The sequence below is a fragment of the Galeopterus variegatus genome, unplaced genomic scaffold (assembly GCF_000696425.1).
Source record: "Galeopterus variegatus unplaced genomic scaffold, G_variegatus-3.0.2 Scaffold63955, whole genome shotgun sequence".
Classification (NCBI taxonomy): domain Eukaryota; kingdom Metazoa; phylum Chordata; class Mammalia; order Dermoptera; family Cynocephalidae; genus Galeopterus; species Galeopterus variegatus.
Genome location: NW_007790066.1, coordinates 1 through 970, shown reverse-complemented (window position 1 = coordinate 970; position 970 = coordinate 1). Strand labels below are relative to the sequence as shown.

General features: G+C 34.8%; 1 protein-coding gene across 1 annotated transcript; it reads right to left on the bottom strand.

Annotated features, from left to right (window-relative positions):
- Window positions 1-225: 225 nt before the first annotated feature.
- Window positions 226-814, bottom strand: LOC103584551 (ATP-dependent RNA helicase A-like; the record flags this gene model as incomplete). The annotated part of the gene is made up of 2 exons (XM_008565507.1): window positions 226-422; window positions 601-814. Coding segments are annotated over 2 exons (411 nt in total), but the record flags the coding sequence as incomplete, so codon positions are not given.
- Between the last annotated feature and the right edge of the window lie 156 nt (window positions 815-970).

Genomic DNA, 970 nt, shown 5'->3' with positions numbered 1-970 from the left:
GTGACACCACACCAAGGGTTGCGATCCCCTTACTGGTCACGAAAAAGACAAAAAAAAAGAAGAAAAATTATATCAGAAAATTTTCCTATTACGTACTTGAAAGGACTGATTTGCTTGCTTCTTTAACAAATGATGAAAGAATTACAGAAGTCTTAAAAAATCACTCACCCATTAACTGGATAATGAGAAACTAAGTTCAGCAAGAAAAGATTCCTTTTTCTCTCCTCAATTGAGATGCGTTACAATTTTTTGGTAGCTCTTTGAAGGCTGGTAACATTTGCAGGCCATGTCACTTACTACCTCATCATTGTAACAGTTAATATTTACCTTGGTTATTCCAACTGGTACTGCATCAAATACTTTGGGCTGCTCCTCTAGAGGAATCTGAGAATGCAGAGGCAGAATCTGATAACGATGACTTCCTGTAACAATACAGAAAGGTTGAGGACTAAAAATAGGGCTTGTTTAAAACTGCTCTCCATTACACATACTTTTATCCAATAATAGGGGCAACTCTAAATTTTCTGTTTTCATATACTGACAAGGGCACACAAAAACATTCATTTTCACTCTCAAATATGTGAGAATTCAAAGACATACCAAAATGTGGATTCAATTCCAAATGCTTCTGCATAGTATAAATCAAATTCCAGCCAGGCAAAAAAACCAACACAGCTCCAGGAACATTAAGGGTTTCAATGTACTTAAGCAGAGCTTCAATGAGTTCAAAAGGAGTTTCCTTTTCATTCAACTGAGACATGCTCATCTTTGTTTCTGGACCATATTCGTCACCATAGATCAGGTTGCAATTAGCCTGCAAAAAATAGAGACGTATTTTAGATTGTCTCAATTACTACAGCTCATAAGAAAAGTCTTCTAGATTTGTTTTTTATGTGCAAATGAAATCTAATGTCATTAATAATTCTAGCTGACTAAGCATATACTAACATAAAGAATTTCCAAAAATATA